At 42.3% G+C, this 21,109-nt stretch overlaps 1 protein-coding gene across 7 annotated transcripts in view; it reads right to left on the bottom strand.

Moving 5' to 3' along the window:
- Nucleotides 1–21,109, bottom strand: part of dgkzb (diacylglycerol kinase, zeta b) — a 90,821-nt gene that overhangs the window by 29,746 nt on the left and 39,966 nt on the right. For 5 of the 7 annotated variants that reach the window (XM_021565393.2, XM_036950707.1, XM_021565401.2 and 2 more), the window contains exons 2-6: nucleotides 2,436–2,544; nucleotides 1,995–2,090; nucleotides 525–602; nucleotides 371–427; nucleotides 135–203 (exon numbers count right to left, since the gene is read on the bottom strand). In XM_021565393.2, the coding sequence (XP_021421068.2) occupies nucleotides 135–203; nucleotides 371–427; nucleotides 525–602; nucleotides 1,995–2,090; nucleotides 2,436–2,544 (409 nt within the window). Of the gene's footprint in view, nucleotides 1–134; nucleotides 204–370; nucleotides 428–524; nucleotides 603–1,994; nucleotides 2,091–2,435; nucleotides 2,545–5,054; nucleotides 6,703–21,109 lie in introns of those variants that run through there. The other 2 variants (XM_021565352.2, XM_021565373.2) reach the window with 1 other exon arrangement.

Genomic DNA, 21,109 nt, shown 5'->3' with positions numbered 1-21,109 from the left:
TGACACAAAATCTCATTTGAATCCATTTTAAATTCAAACTGTAACATAACAAAATGTGGGAAAAGTCAAGGGGTGTGCATACTTTCTGAAGGCACTGTTTGTGAATATATGGTTGGTGAATGGTTCTCACTGACCTTCCCACACTGTCGACACTTCCCAGTCTGGCGCCTCCTGTGGACCCAATGGTGACGGACAACGTTGGGCTGGAATTTAGGAAACATTGTTGAATCACATAACACATCGTGATGCACTGACATTGAAATTGACTAATGTAGACTGAATCAGTTAGTGAGACAGAAATACAGTCAAAGAACAAATAACTTGGAGAGAAACGAATAATAAGTGGTGCAGGGACCAGAAAGATACTGACCTCTCGAACATTTCGAGATCCGGGTTCCCTAAACGATGGCTTACATCTAAAATTGATCTGTGGAGAGAAAATACAACATCGTTGGTCAAAAACATAAATATTCCTGGTTATGTTGTATAAGTATAATCTAATAATTGGTCAAATTTATAGTCACCTTTTCTAGCTGCTCGATACACATGGTGTGGACTGCTATTTTGCAGCCAGCACATTTCTTCCTCGCCACGGACTTTTGCTGTGGTAGAATCACAGAGAAAATATTTAGCTTTATTTGGCCAATGCTAATAATAAACCAGATGGTAATTTTCATGAAGAAAAATTGTGTGACTTGCTTCAGCTCTTTAAAAGTATGTTTTTCAGCTCATTAAACATTTACATGTTGTGTTTATATTTTTGTCCAGTGTAGTTTATTAGGACCATTTTGAATAGCTACCTCTGTATTGCTATGGTTCTCATTCAAACCCATGTTAATTTATGCACATTTTTGTATGGCTATAGTTCAAAAAGTAGATGTAATATCAGGCATATTTCACCAGTCTATGGCCCTTATTTGCCATTGAAATGCATTGGTATCCATAGCAATGGCTCCATTTGTGCTGCTCAACAACAAGACAATAGAGCTGTTAGCTGACATTAGCTAGCTATTGTCACGCTAAACCACTGGTTCTCAATCCTGGTCCTGGGGACCCAAAGGGGTGCACAATGTTGTTTTTGCCCTAGCACTACACAGCTGATTCAAATGATCAACTCATCAAAAGGCTTTGATTTGAATCAGGTGTGTACTGCTGGGGCAAAAACAAAACTGTGCACCCCTTTGGGTCCCCAGGACCAGGATTGAGAACCACTGCTCTAAACTATTGATTGGTAGAAGAGACTTTTGTTATGATTTCAGATTTGAATAACAGAAGTAGACCAAGATGTCATACCTCTCTAACTTTTTGCCTAACTTGTTGGGAAAATGGTAAAAATATCAGTTGTTTATAAAGAGTTTGAGAAAATTTTGATGTGGTTACATTTTTTAACTGATTTAAGATTTGAATAGCAGAGAAGTAGAGAAAGATTTCATATTCTCTAACCTTTTGTCTAACTTGTTTCGGGAAAGTGGTCAAAGGAGTTGTTTTGTGTCAACAGATGCATTGTTGCATTCACAGTGAATGGAATGTTGGAAGTTGTGATCTCACAATGGAAGCTTTAGAACGTTGAAGAAATCCCATGAAAGCGGATGGAGTTTAATAAAAATGTAAAAACTATAAATAGTATCAAATAGCTGTATACAAGCACACTATTCCAGACCAGTCTGTACATTTTACATTTTGAACGGTGTTTCTAGTTTAAACTGTATGAGGAGTAGTGTTGCAAAAAATAATAACTATAAGTCAGAAATATGTGCTACAATATTTAAAAGTGTGGCTGATTTTGCACACCACACTAATAAATCATTAGACAACATATTCTATTGAAAATGTACCCAAAAGAATGCTGCAATAACGTACTACTGTAACTGTCTCAATAATCTAAAATACACTTTTATAAACGATACGATGCAGATTAGTCTTTCTGTGAATAACAGAGGGTGCTCAAACACATTACTTCGTCCTAGTGCAGTTCAGTTGCAGTGAAGGCTCACCATTGTCTTTGTGACGCAGTACTGCTCTCCAACGTAACAGACGTCTCCTGAGACACTGGTCTCAAACCAGATATGGTCCCCAAACTGGGCATTATCCTGGGAGGACAGAGAATATAATATGGAAGTAATTTAGGTTGGACAAATGTCACCAGTTTTCAGTTTTTTATCTCAGATGAAAATGCTACTGTATATTTGGTTGGGCAGCGACCCCCATTTCACCTCTTTTGTCTAATTTCACCTCTTTTTGTCTAAAACCTGTGTGAACACACGCAACTAAGCAAATCTTCACCATAGCATTTCTGTTGTTCAAAATCTGTTTTTTGAGGTTCCATGAGGACAACGTAACAAGAAAAGGCCCAATTGTGCTATTTCTGGAATCTCTGCTGTAGCGGCCTTGAATGGGACCTTTCTAAACCGTTATACACCGGAGGCTATACTCACACTCCAGTCGACAGTGTTGCAGTTCTCTCGAAGTGGGTCAGTCTTGCCTGGGGCTGAGGCGCTGGGCTGGGCTGCCAAGTGTTGGAGGCCTGACTTAGCGATAGCTTTCCTGAAACAAAACAATAAATAATCTGGCCTTTTAAAAGGTTCTGCAGTATAGTACAACACCCAAGGCTGTGCTTTTAAACCAAATTTAAAAACAATTGCAGGCAGCCGAGAAATGCATTTAGTTAGCTTGAGGTGAAACTATTTCACCATCCTGTACATTGAATGGACTTCATCAATTGACCCTTCAGATATCCAATGAAGTATTGATCAACATCACCATATACATTTTATCAAACCACTGAAACACATTTATAGGCATTATACTCTGTGTGTGTGTGTGTGTGTGTGTGCCCATGTGTGCATGTGGGTTTTCAAGAGCAGAAAACACACTAGATCTTCCTCCTCAGCTATTATACAAACATTTTCGACCGACACTAGTGATAGTCAGTCCGTTCGTCACTATCGAGACGTCACTTCCGCCTATAAGACTAGTAGAGAGACTAGCAATGCTAACTAGGAGATCAATGCTGTAGCAGTGTTACTCAGCTCCAACCAGCTAGCGCTACTTTGTTAGCGGTGCCGCTATTGAGGTAGCTCTATGGAGGTTGTCATTATGGACTGGGGAGTGAGAATGACAGGACAGCACTTATGGTAGGGAGAACAAGTATTTGATACACTGCCGATTTTGCAAGTTTTCCTACTTACAAAGCATGTAGAGGTCTGTAATTCTTATCATAGGTACACTTCAACTGTGAGAGACGGAATCTAAAACAAAATCCAGAAAATCACATTGTATGATTTTTAAGTAATTAATTTGCATTTTATTGCATGACATAAGTATTTGATACATCAGAAAAGCAGAACTTAATATTTGGTATAGAAACCTTTGTTTACAATTACAGAGATCATACGTTTCCTGTAGTTCTTGACAAGGTTTGCACACACTGCAGCAGGGATTTTGGCCTACTCCTCCATACAGAACTTCTCCAGATCCTTCAGGTTTCGGGGCTGTCGCTGGGCAATATGGACTTTCAGTTCCCTCCAAAGATTTTCTATTGGGCTCAGGTCTGGAGACTGGCTAGGCCACTCCAGGACCTTGAGATGCTTTTACGGAGCCACTCCTTAGTTGCCCTGGCTGTGTGTTTCGGGTCGTTGTCATGCTGGAAGACCCAGCCACGACCCATCTTCAATGCTCTTACTGCTGGCCAAGATCTTGCGATACATGGCCCCATCCATCCTCCCCTCAATACGGTGCAGTCGTCCTGTCCCCTTTGCAGAAAAGCATCCCCAAAGAATGATGTTTCCACCTCCATGCTTCACGGTTAGGATGGTGTTCTTGGGGTTGTACTCATCCTTCTTCTTCCTCCAAACACGGCGAGTGGAGTTTAGACCAAAAAGCTCTATTTTTGTCTCATCAGACCACATGACCTTCTCCCATTCCTCCTCTGGATCATCCAGATGGTCATTGGCAAACTTCAGACGGGCCTGGACATGCACTGGCTTGAGCAGGGGGACCTTGCGTGCACTGCAGGATTTTAATCCATGACGGCATAGTGTGTTACTAATGGTTTTCTTTGAGACTGTGGTCCCAGCTCTCTTCAGGTCATTGACCAGGTCCTGCCGTGTAGTTCTGGGCTGATCCCTCACCTTCCTCATGATCATTGATGCCCCACGAGGTGAGATCTTGCATGGAGCCCCAGACCAAGGCTGATTGACCGTCATCTTGAACTTCTTCCGTTTTCTAATAATTGCGCCAACAGTTGTTGCCTTCTCACCAAGCTGCTTGCCTATTGTCCTGTAGCCCATCCCAGCCTTGTGCAGGTCTACAATTTTATCCCTGATGTCCTTACACCCTCTCTGGTCTTGGCCATTGTGGAGAGGTTGGAGTCTGTTTGATTGAGTGTGTGGACAGGTGTCTTTTATACAGGTAACAAGTTCAAACAGGTGCAGTTAATACAGGTAATGAGTGGAGAACAGGAGGGATTCTTAATGAAAAACTAACAGGTCTGTGAGAGCCAGAATTCTTACTGGTTTGTAGGTGATCAAATACTTATGTCATGCAATAAAATGCTAATTAATTACTTAAAAATCATACAATGTGATTTTCTGGATTTTTGTTTTTGATTTCGTCTCTCACAGTTGAAGTGTACCTATGATAAAAATTACAGACCTTTACATGCTTTGTAAGTAGGAAAACCTGCTAAAATCGGCAGTGTATCAAATACTTGTTCTCCCCACTGTATGAGGAGTACATCTGATATGGGGTAGGTTCATTATACCATAAGAACTAGAGACTATTTGTTAGTATTTAAACAAAATAGGTGGTCTCTGGGAGCTTTTGGATAGGCCTAACCTATGTCACAAATGTTTGCCTTAGAAAATATCACCACAGGAGTTATGAGCATTGTCACAAAAAAACACAACGTTCCTCCTCAAATTAAAAGGACAGTGAGATAGTACTATCACAAAACAAGACAAAGCAGCTTGCTACCACAGATTCACTCAGGAGTTACGATGGAAGAACTCTAACAAAGATGGGACCCTGTCTGATGGAGGTAATGGACTACATACAGAAGGAACCCACTCCATGTCTCCAGCCGGGGGTCGTAGTAGGCCCCCAGGGCAGAGCTGAGTGAACCTGCTGAGTGGCTCCTGCAGAAGACGGGGTGGCTGAGGTAGACGGTTGAGCTCCGGCGGTTGGGCAGTGGATGCCCCCTCCCTGGCCAGGGGCTGCCTGCTTTGGAGATGGTAGCGATTCGCCGCTGCCTTATCTGTCTGGAGCGCCCACAGTAGCGGCCGTATGGCGTGGCCTCACCCGGCGAGAGACGGGACGAGTTTCTACGCAGGCAGCGGGGGGCGCGTATGAGGGGCCGAGATGAGGAGACTCTCTCGGCCACCACCCCCAGCGGCGACGGGGAACGTTGGGTAAGCCACCAGGAAGTGTCCTCTATTTCCCTGTCGGAAACGTCAACCTCCTCCACTACTTCAGCCTGGTGCTGGAGCTCCTCGTCGGGGTCGAAGAGCTGGCTGTCCTCGGAAAGGCTGTGGTCGTCGTCGTTGCTGTCGCCGTCTGAGTGTAGGGTGCTGGAGCGGGACAGGGCCCTGCTGCCACCTCCACTGCCCCTCATCTCCACCTGCTGCTCCCCAGCTGGCAGGAACAGGTTCCCCCTTCCCCCGCCCTCCTCCTCCTCAGTCATCTGGATAAGGCTGGCCAGCAGCATCGAGGGCCCCAGCAGGTGCGTGTCGATGGTGCGCAGCTTGCGGTGGCGCACAGCAAAGCGCGGGTTCATGCTGAGCGTGGTGGTACTTGAGCGTCTCCGGACATGGCTGCTGGAGGATGACTTGGAGTAGGATGATTTGGCATAGCCGGCCACCTTGGCCAGCCGGCCGCCCCCCGTGCAGCAACCCCCCGCCAGCGGGAGCTCCTGTAGCTGCACGCTGGAGCGGCGCCGTTGGGCCAGAACGGCTGAGGGGAGGCCCACTCTAGAGCGCCGGCGAGCCTTACTGGTCGGCACGGCAACACTGGGGCGGCGGTTACTGCAGCAATAGTCCAGCTCCACCTCTTCCTCGTCCCGCGAACCCGTCTCCTTCCTCTTAAAGTGGCGGCGGAAAAAGGTATCCATGGTAGCCTGAGGGAGATACTGCCCTTTTTTAAATACTCCTTTGTGGCTGTTGGTGCAGAAATGAGTCCATAAGCTTGGGTTACAGAATTAGACACCACCACCTACTGCTATCTTAAGAAAGCAATACTGTGTGCAAGGGTACATAATACCAGTGAGAAAAAAAGCAATAAGAAGGGCATAGTTATATGAACTGGAGGACGTTAAGTCATACTTGCCTGTTTCTGAAATAGATCACAGATATATGAAGACCTTTCAGTGTCCATTACGCAGTCATAATATATTATTTGTGTTGGGATTATAAGTAATCGTAGAAAGAAATACATATGGACAGGTCGTCTCAACTGAACCGGATATATCTGGGTCTAACTGGGTCCATGACTGCACCCCTTTTGATTTGAATGAAACCTTTCATACATGTTAGTCCATGGTGGAAGTTGTCACAAGGTGACTTTTTGTAATGATAAAACATGACAATACAAGGGGTAGAGGTGCTTAAAGTTGACACATTTTGCATAGGGCAATTCCACGATAAGGGTTTGAAAAAATCTATTTTGGTTATTGAACTCCAGTAATTGAAGTGGATTTACACCCGGTAACATAATTGCAGTAACGATTTCATCATGGGTCCCTGATCTGTACTACACAGAAATGCATAATTATGGATATGAATGTCATTCTTTTCAATAGTCAAATCAAATTTTATTTGTCACATACACATGGTTAGCAGATGTTAATGCGAGTGTAGCGAAATGCTTGTGCTTCTAGTTCCGACCACGCGGTAATATCTAACAAGTAATCTAACAATTTCACAATAACTAACTTATGCACACAAGTGTGAAGGAATGAATAAGAATATGTACATAAAAACATATGAACGAGCGATGGCCGAAAGGCATAGGCAAGATGCAGTAGATGGTATAGAGTACAGTATATACATATGAGATAAGTAATGTAGGGTATGTAAACATTATATAAAGTGGCATTGTTTAAAGTGGCTAGTGATACATTTATTACATCCATTTTTTTATTTTTCATTTTTTAAGTGGCTAGAGATGAGTCAGTATGTTGGCAGCAGCCACTCAATGTTAGCGATGGCTGTTTAACAGTCTGATGGCCTTGAGATGTGGTGTATCCTAAATAGGTACACAATGGTATTAATATGCAACATTCCCTTTGTATATTTGGGTATTATTCTACACACTGGATATTATTTTAATGAGCTCCACCACCAAAAAATACCAAATTTGGTTGTTCCGGATCGGACCAAATCTGAACTAATCAGAGACATCTATGTTTCACAAGTTTGAACATCAATGTCCAATACAGTAGAAATGAGTACAGTAAAGTACAGCATAGTAGAGTAGAGTTCAGTACGTTCAGTGCAGTAAAGTATAGTTCAGTACAGCACAGCACAGTATAGTTCAGTATAGTACTTTATAGTGTACGCAACTCGTGTGCTCTACTGTGTACTGTACTGAAGACTAGTCCACTCCATTCTACTTTACAGTATAGTACAGGACCGTACTGTACAGAAATATCCTCTACTTTTCTTTACTGTACTCTACTGTAATGTACTGTACTGTGCTGTCCAAACTTGTGAAACATAGCCATCTATGATTGGTTCATATTTGGTCCCGTCAGACCAAATCTATACCAATCATGGAAGTCTATGTTCGGGCCAAATGAAGGCCGGTCCAGAAGTCTGTGGAAGTTGAAATCAAGGCTGGTCCAAATTTCAGTTATGTGAAATTTTGGTGCCATTAATTGGAGAGAGAGTGAGAGCAAAAGCGAGAGAGACGGTTTGTCCACACTCTTGCTTTAACCACCAGATGACAGAAAGAAAAAACAGTTATCAGCTGAACAAAACAGTATGCGAGTGGAAGGGAGGACAGTGGGTGGTGACCCAACTGTGGATTGTGACTACTATGGTTTCCCATCAGAAATTCTGTTCCCAATTTGTTAACATAATTTTGAGTTTTAATCTCTTAATAATTCATAAACAATATTGATATTAGTAAAAAACACTATAAATAAATGATAGGTCTAACTTAACTTGTTACTTCTGTGAACTTTCATTATCCTCTCTCTAAATGAAGGAGAGAAATTAGAAAATATCTTCAGAATATCAGAATATCAGAATTTCAAAGCACAAAGCAAAAGTTTCCTAAACTTACAGAAACCCCCAAAAATATCCCAAACTAGATACAGTATGTGTTGATATTAGTTGGCAGGGGTCTTTACTTCAACATTATTCTGGTAGATGTGACCCAACAGCCTCTCTCTCTCTCCATGTTCAGGCCAGGTCTGGCCAAAGACTCTCCCACTGTAGCTACCCGCTGCTCGCTTGTTAGCTGTACACTAACATGCTGACTAGACCGGCCATGTTGGGTACTCACGTTATTCAATCATTTCATCCAAACGGGTGCCCTAAAATATTAACTTGGTTCTAATTTAGAAGCTTTACGGGCTGCAAGTCCCACCTCTCCCATCTACTCATTGGTTTTCATGAGTATACTAACGCATGTGGGTGATTGAAAGATGAACAAGGAGTGATTTATCAAAGAAAACTAACTAAGTTTGCTCTTTTATCTGTGGATTAATTTTCAGAGTAGAGAACACAATACTTTGTATGATGGAAAATGGAACGAAATTCTACAAAAATCCATTAAAAAAAAGGACCATATGAATTTCAGGTAAAATAACAACCCAATGTTTATCTCCCAGGACAAATTAGCTAGCAACAGCAAGCTAACTACATGTCCATGAATGTTTCATGTGTGTTTCAACCTGTCCCCAAATTAATATAGTAGGTTCACAGTTGTCTTTGGTATTTTAACATGCGTGTCATGAATGCGTCTGGTGGGGACAGACAAAATCAACATGCGCATGATGGCGCATGCGAATGCACGCGCAGAGACGTTTTGGTCAAGTTGTAAGGATCTTGATAACGATCATCAGCGTATATCATCACATTGACTTTTGACTGCCTTTTCAGATATACTCAAATGCCAGCCACATGCCATTTAAATTAAGAGCTCTATAAATGTGGATTTTTGTATCGTAGTGTACGCACACACGCACACTGAAATATGGATGTGTGAGGTACATACGTAGAAGGTGGGTTGTAGGCCTATTGATTTGGTGATACTTTGCTCAGTGTTGAATATGGAGTGAGTGTTATGTTTGTCTCCTGTGGCTTTCTCTAGATGTATAATGGGAGGCAGGTGGACTGTTAGACGGGAGTGACATAACAGCTTGTTATGTAGCACTATATTGGATCACTCCAATATGGGATCCTTCCGTGCGGCAGGATACATACCAAGTAAGAATTTCAGATTAGTCCCGTGTACCCGGGTAGTACTGCAGCTGACCCCCTTAAATAGCTGCCGCCGCGCTACTTCCACCTCTTCCTTTTCTCTGCTCATTCCAGAGAGGATTTGCTTGGTAAGAGGTCTATGTTAGAGTGTATAAGTGCAGAAGTATACCCACAACTATTCAATAGCTTGGAGCAGCTAGCTAGCCTCCCCATCAGTGTGTTCTGCTGTCCTCCCACTTGGTTAGGCTTGTGCCATCTCGTTTGGGTTTCGACCATGTTTTTATTACTTGTGACAGTGTACCAACCTGGGCGATACATGGTTTGGTCTACCAGTATTGCGGCACTGAGGGTTTGTATTAGTTGTCTCTGTGACTTGTCTGTCCACTGGAACCCTGCCGGCTTTAGCCTTCAGATTCGGGGACCGCGCCTTCCCCGCAAGATCGGGAGATTGCAGTACTCTCCTGAGAGTGAACTAGGTGTTGCGAGGTGCACCACGTTTAATCTCTCACAGGGCGCAGCGATCTTGCCTAGACTCTTGTGTGTTTCCACGGTGACCGAGCTATGCAAAGTAGCTAGCTTAACAAGAGGTGTCAATCAATCATTTACTATTATATAGTATTGAGCAGCATTTTACACTGTTGGCTTAATTATTTCCACAGGGAAAAGGTACAGCAATTCTTTTTTAGAAAGAGTCAGGTCTCTGGGTGGGCCACTCAAGGACATTGAGACTTGTCCAGTTTCATCATAGTGCTTGATGGTTGTTGCGACTGCACTTGAAGAAACTTTCAAAGTTCTTGAAATGTACCGGATTGACTGACCTTCATGTCTTAAAGTAATGATAAACTGTCGTTTCTCTTTGCTTACTGTTCTTGCCATGGAATTGGTCTTTTACCAAAAATAGGGCTATCTTCTGTATACCACCCCTACCTTGTTACAACCCAACTGATTGGCTCAAACACATTAAGAGGGAAAGAAATTCCATACATTTACTTTTAACAAGACGCACCTGTTAATTGAAATGCATTCCAGGTGACTACTTCATGAAGCTGGTTGAGGAAATGTCAAGAGGGTGGCTACTTTGAAGAATCTCAAATATATTTTGATTTGTTTAACACTTTTTTGGCTACTACGTGATTCCATATGTGTTATTTCATATTTTTGATTTCTTCACTATTATTCTACAATGTAGAAAATAGTCAAGATAACGAAAAACCCTTGAATTGTGTTCAAACTTTTGACTGGTACTACATATTTTTGTCAAACAGATGGAAAAGGGCTACAGTCAACAAAATGTGGAATTAGTCAAGAGGTATGAATACCTTCTGAAGGCACGGTAGATAACCCATATGGGTCATCCTACATTCATCCTCATGTCCATATCAGTCCAAATCAAATGCTAAACCTTCCCTTTGATCCACCTCATCGCCGCTACATTTAAAAAGTACACACATTAAATTAAATATGTTTCCCCTGCACAAAGGACGAGGGCAGAATGGGGTGGAATGAGGATGAGGCATCAACAAGAGCTGTGAATAATGTGAAAAAAAAGGGGGAGAGGACGGGTCAAAGCCATTTCCACTGTGCCGAGTGAGGGTGAATGGACTGGCAATGAGGATAGAGGAGAGGAGAGAAGAGGACATGGTATGGGGTGGGGTGGGAGGATGGAGAGAGGGAGAAAAAACATATGAAAAGAATAAATCAGCTGCAAATGGAGAGGAAGTCGAATGCGGTGTTAAGTAACCACATCAGAATAGAGACCCTGACGCACCGTGTGTATTGGTCTACTGTATTACCGAAAAGGTCGGCTACTGGGTTTGCGTTGCCTAACTGACTACTGTGTAACTTCACGGACGTGTTACTCAAGTGCAGTAGAAGTGGAATTGCGATTTTTGCCCTACTTTCACTAAGCTATGCTTAGCTCTATTACCTCCCAGATGGAAGAATCTGGCTTTAGCGCGTTGATACTGGAGCTAGTGTCAGTTTTTGCCATTAGTGCCCATGAGGACACTCCTCCAGGGAGAAATAGAAGGAATGGTTTAAAAAACAATAAAAAACTATTAAGCATATTCAAAAATCACCTGTCATAACAAAAAGTCCACCGGCCGTCACTATAAGAACCCCGCCTAAGGAAATGTTATCTAGGGGAAACACAAGAAGCTCTCATATGAGTGATACAGTGCCTTCAGAAAAGTATTCACACCCCTTGACTTTTTCCACATTTTGTTGAATTACAGCTTGAATTTCAAATTGAAAAAATAAAAAATTGTCACTGGTCTACACAATACCCCATAATGTCAACGTTGTTTTTTTTAAATTATTATTATTAATACAAAATTCAAAAGGCACTCGCACATCTGAGCAATCTAATTTGCAGGTGCATGGCAACAATTGAACAAGATGAAGGAAAAAGGAAACCGCACACTGCTCTTGATAGTATCACTGATATTTAATAAGCTTACGTATCGGCCTCGCGGCCTTCGTCAGAGCTTTTGTCTTGAGTCATTAAGTATTCAACCCCTTTGTTGTGGCAAGTCTTAATAAGTTCAAGAGTAAAAACGTGCTTAACAAGTCACATAATAAGTTGCATGGACTCACTCTGTGCAATAATAGTGTTTAATAGGATTTTTCAATGACTACCTCATCTCTGTGTCCCACACATAGGTTGTCAAGATGTGTTTCTCTGGTGCTCATTAAGATAAACAAGATTTCGGGGCCTCCCGAGTGGCGCAACGGTCTAAGACCCGGTCTAAGACTACAGACCCGGTTTCAATCCCATAAGGCGGCACACCAGCGTCGTCTGGGTTGGGGGGGTGCTTTACTTGGCTCATCGCGCCCTAGTGCCTCCTTGTGGCGGGCCGAGTGCCTGCAGGCTGACCTCGGTTGTCAGGTTAACAGTGTTTCCTCCAACACATTCGTGCGGCTGGCTTCCAGGTTAAGCGGGCGGGTGTTAAGAAGCACAGTTTGGCGAGTCAGAGGGCGAATGACTCATCCTTCTCTTCCCGAGCCTGTTGGGGAGTTGCAGCAATGAGGCAAGATCGAAATTGGGGAGAAAAAGGGGGGTAAAATACTAAAATAAATTGTATTTGGGGTGTGGTTCGATGTGGTAGTTACTGATGTTTGTCCCCCATGAGACACTTCCTCAAAATAGATAACGCAATAAATCTGTAATTCATTTTGATGTCTTTGTCGAGGAGGTTTTAGTCAAGCAATTTTACATCTAGCTAAGGTGTTAGGAGCAGTATTTCTCAAGTAAAAAAATTGCAATGTGTTGCCTTATGTAAACAAAGTCCAATCCACTGCATTGCAGGGCAGGTCTGTCTCACTGTCTGTGTGTTCTACGATAGAATTGGATAGAGTGCAATCACTGAATCTGTATATCCCGTGTTAGTGGGAAAGTGAGCATTGTCGAAATCAAAACCCGACCCTCAAGTACAACTCACTTACAAAACTCAGTTTTGGACGAGACTGACTATGACCAAAATTATTCTATTTATACTTTGTAGTCAATTTTGACACAAGAATTATAATGGAGCCGGAGTGGATGGCTGCCGTTTTACGGTCTCATAACCAATTGTGCTATTGTGTGTTTTTTTTTTGTTATTTGTAACTTATTTTGTAGATAATGTTTCTGCCATTGTCTATTATGACCGAAAAAAGCTTCTAGATATCAGGACAGTGATTACTCACCTCGTACTGGATGAAAATGTATTCTTTAACGAGTCGGATGCGAAGGATTTACTTAAAACACCCGACATGGCCAAAATCCACGTGATTCGCATGAGAAAGCGACGGAGATACTGGGGACGTAGGTCGGGGTGCCTTGGGTAATCTGCCTCAGTCCTATTAGCCAACGTACAATCATTGGATAACAAAATGGACGAGCTATGATCACGAATACCCTACCAACAGGACATTAAAAACTGTAACATCTTGTGTTTCACCGAGTCGTGGCTGAATGACGACATGAATAACATACAGCTGGCGGAGTTTACGCTGCATAGGCAAGATAGAACAGCCGCCTCCGGTAAAACAAGGGGTGGCGGTCTGTGTATATTTGTAAACAGCCAGCGCACAAAATCTAAGGAAGTCTCGAGGTTTTGCTCGCCAGAGGAAGAGTATCTCATGACAAGCTGTAGACCACACTATTTACCAAGAGAGTTTTCATCAATATTTTTCGTAGCTGTTGATTTACCACCACAAACTGATGCTGGCACTAAAACCGCACTCAATTACCTGTATAAGGCCATAAGCAAACAGGAAAACGCTCATCCAGAGGTGGCGCTCCTAGTGGCTGGGGACTTTAACGCAGGGAAAATTAAATCCGTTTTGCCTAATTTCTACCATTTCTACCATGCTGCGAATTTTCGCAGCTTTTTGTTAAAAATCGCGCAACATTTCAAAGTCCTGCTACTCATGCCAAAAAACTGCTAAAATCGTGTCTGTGGCTATAACAGAGCGTGTTTAGGAGTAAAAATCCCAGGGAAAACTGTTCACCAAAAACACACAAAAAAAATTTATCCGCCAGTCTTTGAATTGTCTAAGGCGAAAGAAAATAGATCCGGTTCCGTTTACAACGCCTACAGCTTCCACACGATGTCGCCAATACTGGCATTTCTTTGCACATTTATCCTTGGTGGGATGACGTATAGGCACTTCCTGTCTTGGGGTGCACCCAGGAAATTATGAAAGTAAAAAAATGGACGATGATTTCAAGACTTGCTGCTATCGAATACAGATCGCCCCGTGATCAATTTGATCGATTATTAACGTTTATTAATACCTAAAGTTGGTTTACAAAAGTCGTTTGAAGTGATTTGTAAAAGTTTATAGGCAACTTTGTTAATTTTAAAAGTGACGTTGCGTCGTGTAAAGCTGCATTTTCCTTGGATCAGACGGCCTTTATAGATGGACATTTTTGGCATACTTTGACGGATTTAATCGGGAAAAAGACCCAATTGTGATGTTTATAGTAGTGCTAACAGAGAAGCTCGTCAAAGGTAATGAAGGTTTTATATTTTATTTCTGCGTTTTGTTTAGCGCCGGCTATCGCAAAATCTGTTGTTTAGGTGACGTTTTGGTATTTTGGGGGGGTGCATGCTATCAGATAATAGCTTCTCATGCTTTCGCCGAAAAGCATTTTACAAATCTGACTTGGTGGCTAGATTCACAACGAGTGTAGCTTTAATTCAGTACCTTGCATGTGTGTTTTAATGAAAGTTTGAGATTTATCGAGTACTATACTATAGTACTATAGGTGGCGCTCTGAAATTTCCGCTGAGGTGTTCCTGTGCAGGAACCACGTCGGCAAGAAGTTAAATGTGCAAATCAGAGGAAATCAAACTCTACATCACCTTTACTCCACACACAGAGACACATACAAAGCTCTCGCTCGCCCTCCATTTGGCAAATCTGACCATAATTCTATCCTCCTGTAAAAACTAAAGCAGGAAGCACCAGTGACTCGGTCAATAAAGAAGTGGTCAGATGAAGCAGATGCTAAGCTACAGGACTGTTATGCTAGCACAGACTGGAATATGTTTCGGGATTCTTCTGATGGCATTGAGGAGTACACCACATCAGTCACTGGCTTCATCAATAACTGTTTCGATGACATCGTCCCCACAGTGACTGTACGTACATACCCCAACCAGAAGCCATAGATTATAGGTAACATCGGCACTGAGCTAAAGTGCAGAGCTGCCGCTTTCAAGGAGCGGGACTCTAACCTGGATGCTTATTAGAAATCCCGCTATGCCCTCCAACGAACCATCAAACAGGCAGAGTGTCAACACAGGACGAAGATTGAATCGACGAAGATTGAACCGGCTCAGAAGCTCGTCGGATGTGGCAGAGCTTGCAAACTATTACAGACTACAAAGGGTAGCACAGCCGCGAGCTGCCCAGTGACTCGAGCGAACAGATGAGCTAAATAACTTCTATGCTCGCTTCGAGGCAAGCAACACTGAAGCATGCATGAGAGCACCAGCTGTTCCAGACGACTGTGTGATCACGCTATCCATAGCCGATGTAAGACCTTTAAACAAATCAACATTCACAAGGCCGTAGGGCCAGATGGATTACCAAGACGTGTACTCCGAGCATGCGCTGTTCACACTGACATTTTCAACCTGCCCCTGACTGAGTCTGTAATACCAGCATGTTTCAAGCAGACCACCGTAGTCCCTGAACCCAAGGACACAAAGGTAACCTGCCTAAATGACTTGTAGGGTAACATGCTCAATGCCTGTGTATTTGAGGGAGGAGATTGGATGGTTAGCTTCAACAAAGTGAGCTTCTACTGGATTGTCAAAGTGAGCTGCGGTGTTCAGCTATGCGTTGTTTTAATTGTATTTTCGTTTGTTCTGCATAGGCTTTCCCACATGAACAGGTGATGAGATAGATTACTCCCTTAGTCTTGCATGAGATGATTCCCCTAACAGGGATTTTTTGACCTGTATGTGGGTGTCTGAAGAAGGATGTTTTTATAGTGTTTTTGCACTGTGCACATGAGCCACATTAGTCCACATGTGGAATGGGTGTCAAGAGTGTCTTGAGTGGCCTCGGGGGCAGGTCATATCTCACCAAACTATCTTCAATATTGCGACCACGCTTATAGACCACCAGTGGTGGTTCCTTGAAGAGGTGTGCAATTGTTTTTGTCCGATTGCAGAATATGCCAGTGCTTTTTCAGGATTGCTTTCATTTTCTCCGAACACGGTGTATTTGGTGCCAAAGACGGTTGTGTTGTTTTTTTTCTTTGATTGAGTTTTTAGCAATTCCGCTCTTGGTTTTTGAGATATTTTGATAATTGCAGCATCAAGAGTTTTGTCCTTGTAGCCTCTCAGTTTTTAGCATTGCTGTCAAAAATCTGTCTGGTGGCCTCCCGGGAGTCCCTGGGTTCACGCCCAGGCTCTGTCGTAACCGGCCGCGACCGGGAGGTCCGTGGGGCGACGCACAATTGGCCTAGCGTCGCCCGGGTTAGGGAGGGCTTGGTCGGTAGGGGTGTCCTTGTCTCATCGCGCACCAGCGACTCCTGTGGCGGGCTGGGCACAGTGTACGCTAACCAAGGTGGCCAGGTGCACGGTGTTTCCTCCGGCGCATTGGTGCGGCTGGCTTCCGGGTTGGATGTGCGCTGTGTTAAGAAGCAGTGCGGCTTGGTTGGGTTGGTTGGGATTTTAGAAAGTAGGGGGTGAGTCTCTGTTTTGTAAAGGAGTCCTCAAATTGTCCCATACCTACATCATTTTCAACAATCCCGCAGAAGGTTTCTATGAACGCATTGCGTTTTTGGGGGAGGTACGCATTAACCTTTTGCTCTAAACGTAGTTCTCTCAGAGTTACCAGGTACCTCAGCTGGGTTAATGGCTCCATCTCCACCTTGACTCACGGTAGGACAGGTAAGTCTAATGATTAAGGCGGTATACCTATGTATACATCTCACTGAGGATAACATTTGGAGTGGAGTCATGTAAGTTTCACTCTTATCAAAGAACTCACGCAATCTCAGATTACGGAAAAACTTGAATAGATCTATCTCGACGTCAAAGTCAGTAATGTATGCAATGGGTACAAATGACAACCCCTTTTGAGAACACTACGTTGAGCTGATGTTAGGGTCTTACTTGATAAGTTGAAGATATTTAGCTCCTTTTGGACTGGGGCCCCGTTCTGGATCTCAATTGCTAGGTATCGCGGGGTGGTAGTGGATTTCTTCCCGACGTATGCGCCGAACCCTCTTACAGTATCCTCCATAATTTTTTTATTATTCAATAGAAGAAGTTTGGAACGACCAAGAGTCTTCCTAGAGATGGCCGCCCGGCCAAACTGAGCAACGGGCGAGAAGGGCCTTGGTCACGCTAACAGAGCTATAGAGTTCCTCTGTGGAGATGGGAGAACCTTCCAGAAGGACAACCATCTCTGCAGCACTCCACCAATCAGTCCTTTATGGTAGAGTGGCCGGACGGAAGCCACTCCTCAGTAAAAGGCACATGACAGCCCGCTTGGAGTTTGCCAAAAGGCACCTAAAGGACTCTCAGAACATGAGAAACAAGATTCTCTGGTCTGATGAAACCAAGATTGAACTCTTTGGCCTGAATGACAAGCATCACGTCTGGAGGAAACCTGGCACCATCCCTACGGTGAAGCATGGTGGTGGCAGCATCATGCTGTGGGAATGTTTTTCAGCGGCAGGGACTGGGAGACTAGTCAGGATCGAGGGAAAAATGAACGGAGCAAAGAACAGAAAAATCCTTGATGAAACCCTGCTCCAGAGCACTCAGGACCTCAGACTGGGACGAAGGTTCACCTTCCAACAGAACAACGACCCTAAGCACACAGCCAACACAATGCAGGAGTGGCTTCGGGACATGTCTCCAAATGTCCTTGAGTGGCCCAACCAGAGCCCGGACTTGAACCTGATTGAACATCTCTGGAGAGACCTGAAAATTGCTGTGCAGCAACGCTCCCCATCCAACTTGACAGCTTGAGAGGATCTGCAGAGAAGACTGGAAGAAACTCTCGAAATACAGGTGTGCCAAGTTTTATACCCAAGAAGACTCGAGGCTATAATCACTGCCAAATGCTTATGTAAATGTGATTTTTTTTAAATTATATATAATTTTACAAACCTGTTTTTGCTTTGTCATTATGGGGTAGTGTACGTAGATTGATGAGGGGGGAAAATGGTTTAATCCATTTTAGAATAAGACTAACATATCAAAATGTGGAAAAATGTATGGGGTCTGAATACTTTCCAAATGCACTGTAGGCCAATTCCCACATGTGTGTAGGGTTAAACAAGACAAAAAAAATTCTCAGCAATTGTATTAGTATAAAATAATATAATTACCTATTTTTTTGAAGACAGCTCAGTATTTGTATTATACTGTATTTTTTGCTCATTTTTATCAAGGGACACAATCATTTTGGACCTGACTAGGTCCATAGGGATATCAAAGTCAATTTACCACGGCAATTTACCACCGGCATTACAATGGGGTCACATGAAGCTGCGCTCTGAATTGATAATTATTTGGATGCTGCCAGCTGTGGACAGGATTGAAATAATCCAAACCCAAGGAAAACTGTGGCATACCCTCAATTCCATGACATACCGTTTTGTCCTAATCATCTCGCATATCTCTGTTTCGAACAAAACTGACTTTATGACCACAGTTATCTTACTTAGACTTCGTAGTCAATTGTGACACTAGAATAAATGTCCCTGACTCATATCGATGCCACATAAGGAGTTGGTTTTTCAATTGAGTTGCTCTTTAAAAGCCTTTTTTTTTAGGCATACTAATAAAATGTTTGAAGATAAAGAAGTATAATATTACTTATTAATGCCTCATGAGCTTAATTTAACTGTCTAACCCCATCACAACAGAAATGCACTGCAAAAAGTGACATCTAAACATGCCTAAATATCTTGCATCAAGATTTTTTTAAATCTATATTGAGTGATAATTCTCTTAACTTTTTGGTGTTTGTTTTACCATGCTGAATTATGTAATGTAATTTGTAGATAATTTAGCTTATTCTAACCTAAAAATGGTTAATACAAGTAACTGATCTTATTTCATAATATTTTTCAAGATAATTCAGCATAAGACAATTTAAGGTAAATTAGCTTGAAAAACATCTTGAAATAATATCAATTATTTGTATTATACCTTTTTTTAGGTTAAAATAAGCTAAATTATCTGCTAATGACGTTAGATCATTTAACTTGGTAAAAAAATAATATATATTAAAAAAAATAGAGAATTATCAATCAATATAAAATATTTTGTCTTTCTTTTAGATGTAACTTTTTGCAGTGTGGTGTTGAACTTGTTGAAAATTATTATTATTAAGGAGTGGGCCTTCAATGTCTGGTGAATCTGTACAACAAAAGCAATTTAATGAACTGAGTAACCATTTCCAGGGGGAACAATTTTTATTTACATATTTACCTTTATTTAACTAGGCAAGTCAGTTAAAGAACAAATTCTTATTCACAATGACGGCCTAGGAACAGTGAGTTAACTGCCTTGTTCAGGGGAAGAACGACAGACTTTTACCTTGTCAGCTCGGGGATTCGATCTTTCAACTAGTCCAACGCTCTAACCACTAGGCTACCTGCCGCCCCACATTACAACAGTGGCCGCAGCAGTAATTTTGGGCACCGTGCCAGTGAACTAGAACAATACACTATCATACTGGTGCACCATTTCCACTCATTTGATTCGAATTTGTCTGAGTAAGTGGGCCAGTTCAGAGGTCATCTATCTGTCCCCAAAAATGCTATGAGAACACACGTGTACACACATACAAACACATAGATTTTTGAGTAAACTATCACTTCTTTGAGATTACTGTTTCCCACAGCAAATGGTATTTAAGACACCATCTCTCATTACTTTACCACGTGATATAATATAAAAAAATGTATCCAGTGTTCAACTTCATGCATTCATGGCTATTGACATGGATAGACCACTTCTACACTGTCTGGCACATTTACATTCAATCAATGATAACACCTTGACAACAGCTAGCCTTTGCGGTGAGCCGTGAGGTGAGCAGCACTCTAGGAAATTAAGCCGGGTAAACCTGCTGCTAGTCCTGATTATCACCACAGAGGCGTCGTGACGATGTTCACAGCAGATTATCATGAGGCTTCTCTGACCTGTACTGCTTCTGTCTGATAGGCGCTTCACTATTTCAGCACTTTCTCTTCGCTCTCATTTGGTGCCTAGTGGCAACACCTGCAGCTGCTTTCACTCGACAGCGTGTAAACTAAAAAAAAAATCTTATTCGCATTTGTTGTAATTAGACCCTATTTTAAATCATCTGATATTTTTGCGTTGTGCACGCCATCGTTTGAGACACATCATGCTCTTGAATACAGGGTTGGCTGTCATTTCAAATCACCCCTTTTAATTTCAGTCAGACATCACATTTTGTCTTCAGCGATTTAGCGAGATGTATCCCACACAACCCAAAAAACGTATTGTCACACCCAAGGCTTCAATTGAGTGCAGTTGAGAGTTCCACTGCTTCTATCTTCGGGGGGAAAACTACATTGAAATGGATACCTGTTTAAAATGAGTCAGGCAGCCAGTCAGTTTCAGGTACAGTTAAACCACCACCATGTTACATTAATAACTAGCTAGTCTATAATCGGGGTGTGCATTACGTCTGTAGGGCAGCACCACCAGTAGTCCCATTTTAAGCAGCTATGGCTGATGCTGTGGTCAACTACCAGTGAGGTCAACTGAGGGGGAGAGAACCAGATTCTCAGCCATTTAATCATTTATGATTAACACCCTGTTAATAAATGATACTCATAAAATATTATTTCCATTAGCTTCCTATTTATTATTCCCACTAGATGTTTGAAAATGTCCACTGAAAAGTCTTCACTTACAAAGAAAGCCACTTTGGCCTTCCCTAAATAACAACTAGATTTGCTGCCACTATATCTATTACGATAACGTGTTTTTTTGGTAATAGGTTGTAATCTTGAGAGCTTTGAAGAAGCAAAGAAAATAATGACGTGATAACGAGAGAACACGGTCTGTGCATCACTCACAATACTGACTGTGATTTATCTTTTTTCAAATAAAATATTGTACAGTATTTACACAGACAACTAAAACTCAAGTCAAATGCAAATGCAATATACTGTAAGAGCTAAGCTTGAA

This window comes from Oncorhynchus mykiss, chromosome 2 (assembly GCF_013265735.2).
Source record: "Oncorhynchus mykiss isolate Arlee chromosome 2, USDA_OmykA_1.1, whole genome shotgun sequence".
NCBI classification, from domain to species: domain Eukaryota; kingdom Metazoa; phylum Chordata; class Actinopteri; order Salmoniformes; family Salmonidae; genus Oncorhynchus; species Oncorhynchus mykiss.
This window is presented reverse-complemented; position numbering and strand designations above follow the sequence as displayed.